This window comes from Eimeria mitis, genomic scaffold, assembly GCF_000499745.2.
Source record: "Eimeria mitis Houghton genomic scaffold, Emh_scaff2890, whole genome shotgun sequence".
NCBI lineage: Eukaryota > Apicomplexa > Conoidasida > Eucoccidiorida > Eimeriidae > Eimeria > Eimeria mitis.
The window spans coordinates 1-2,518 of NW_013571229.1; the positions used below are offsets into that span (position 1 = coordinate 1).

A 2,518-nucleotide genomic window follows, 5' to 3' on the forward strand; every position below is an offset into this window, starting at 1 on the left:
AATTGTGGGGCCCCGCGGCGGGGCCCCCCTTCCAAACCAAATTGCCCCTTTATCTTTTCCTATTGTTTCTCCTCACCTTTTGTATTTTTTTGCATAAAAAGAGAGAGGTGGCCAGGGTCGATGACCATATCAATGAATATGCTGTAGGCTGCCTACAATCGATTGCTCGTCTTCGTCGCGTACGAATTCGTGGGCTTAGGGCTTAGGGTTTAGGGTTTCTTGTTTAGGATTGGGGGATTCCATGGCTTTGTTCTCCTATGGAGGATTCCTGTGCTCTCGAGGAGTCCTGTTGGACTCCTTTGCCGCCAGGAGATCCGTTGCTGTGTGAGGCGCTGCAGCTGCTACTGCACTTCGTCTACTCCCCAGATGCAACAGCAGCAACAGCTACACCAGCTGTCTCAGCACCAGCACCAGAAGCAGCTGCTGCTGCCGCAACTGCAGGAGAGAAGCTGTTTTGTAGCTCGCTGACGCCGAGGGTCCCTTCACCGCAGGTGACTCAGTCGCTGAACTCGCTGTTCAACAATGCAGCAACAGCAGCAGCAGCAGCAGCAGAAGCTGCAGGCCCCCTTGGGGTGGCAAACAGCAACAACCAAAGATTTGACAGCCAGTGGGTGCAAAGCCTTTGGAAAGTTCACTTCAGGCAGCACCTCGACCCCAGGTGCCGCGCCCTTGCATCGAGATCTGCTGCTGCAACGAGTGGAATCGATGGTGACTTACAAGTCATGCAACACCTCGAAAGCCTGCAGCTGTTTGCTGCCTGCCTAATGCAGGCAGCAGAGAACCTCGCGAAGGCTCGGACAGCAGCCAAGGCAGCACCAGCAACGGAGCCTTCAGCAGCAGCAGCAGCAGAAGAAGAAACAACCGCAACTACAGCAATTGCAGGAAGGCAGAGCCGCCCGTCACCTGCAGCAGAAGAGGAGCGTGCTAAGCTGCTTTTATTGCCCCCTCATGCTGCCGCAGTTGCTGCGGTGTACGCGCAGCTGTGTTGTCTTTGGCTTAATCAGCTAATGCACCAGGAGCAACAGCTGCTGATGGATCATCGCCAGGCCAGCGGAATAGAGGGGAAACTTCAGCGTATCTTACGGATGGTGCAGCGGGTCCTTCTTCTTCTTTCTCCCCTCACTGTGTACTCACCAGACGGCAGCTGCAACAGGAGCAGCAGCAGCAGCAGCAATAGCAGCAGCAGAAGCAGTAGTGCAGCCGTTGCCACCTGTTCCTCAGCACTGCTCTGTACTTGCTGGAGTGTGGCCGCTAAGCAGCAGGTGCAGGAGCGTTCAGAGCAGCAGCAGCAGCAGCAGCAGCAGCAGCAGCGAGACACTCCTGGTGCAACTGTGGCCTTATGCTTTGCCCGCCGCTTCCTAAGGGGCCTCTTCCCTGCTGCAACTTTGACATGTGTCACTGAAGATGCAGCAGCGGCAGCAACAGCAGCAGCAGCAGCAGCAGCAGCGCGAGGCACGAGAAAACGAGACAACGCCGCACTTCTGAGGCAGTTTGCGGCGTTCACTTTAACAGAGGCCCCCCGCGACGCGCTTTTGCAGTCCATTAGGCAGCAGGCACAGCAGCAGCAGCAGCAGCAGCTGTTGCTGCTGCTGGAGCATCAAGATGTCTCTCTACTGGAGGGGCCACTGCAGCTTTGCATCTCCACTTTGTTGCAGTCGCAAGCAGACAACCCGACAGCAGCAGCAGCAGCAGCAACAGCAACAGCAGCAGCAGCAGCAGCAGCGGAAGGCCTTAGTTGGGGCATTTCCACTCTCGGGCCTAATTTATGGAGGCTCCCATGCGTGCAGCATTTGCTTTTTGGCTCCTCTGTGCAGCAGGACCCAGCGCAGCAGCAGAAGCAGCAGCAACAGCAGCAGCAGCAAGAATCGCTCGGAAAGCAACAGGGAGGAGAGCAAGGGGGGCAGTACCGGCTATTCTGGCGGTTGCTGGATCTGCTGCAGCATCAGCAGTATGTAGCGGCTTCGATCCCTGTGGCGTCGTTGTTTGTGCAGCTGCTGCTAGACAGCCACTTCTGGAGACGGGGGGCCCCTGAAGTTTTGGGGGCCCCTGAGGGGTCACCGCACTGCTGCCGGGGGCTGCTGATTTGCCTTGTGCTCGAGCTGCTGACTGAACAGGGGGAAAGGCAAAGGAAGGCTGCGTTGCAGCTGTTGCAGTGTTTACAAACAACTCCAGCTGCAGCAACTGCAGCTGCTGCAGCAGCTGCTGCAGCGGAGCGGCTGTGGAAGGTCTTTGACCGCATCAAGCCACTCGCCAAGACAGCTCTGCTGCGCTCCTTGCTGCTGCAGCAGCACGAGCTGGCAGCCAAAGGGAGCAGGGGTGCCTTGAGGCAGCAGCAGCAGGCAAATGACAAGCCGAATACTTGCTGCTGTGCATACACGTCGCCAGAGGGGCAGCTGCAGCAGCTGCAGCTGCAGCTGCGCTGCATTCGTGCCGTGACAGAGGCAGAACTGGAACTGGATGAGGACTGCAAGTTGCTGCTGCTGCAGCTGTGGCTACAACAGGCTCCCCAAGCCCAGCT

General features: G+C 57.6%; 1 protein-coding gene across 1 annotated transcript in view; it reads left to right on the top strand.

Moving 5' to 3' along the window:
• Positions 1-257: 257 nt before the first annotated feature.
• Positions 258-2,518, top strand: part of EMH_0059970 (uncharacterized protein) — a gene marked incomplete at both ends in the record, with an annotated part of 6,204 nt that continues 3,943 nt past the window's right edge. The window contains one exon of the mRNA XM_013497735.1: positions 258-2,470. Within this exon, the coding sequence (XP_013353189.1) occupies positions 258-2,470 (2,213 nt within the window). The remainder of the gene's footprint in view (positions 2,471-2,518) is intronic.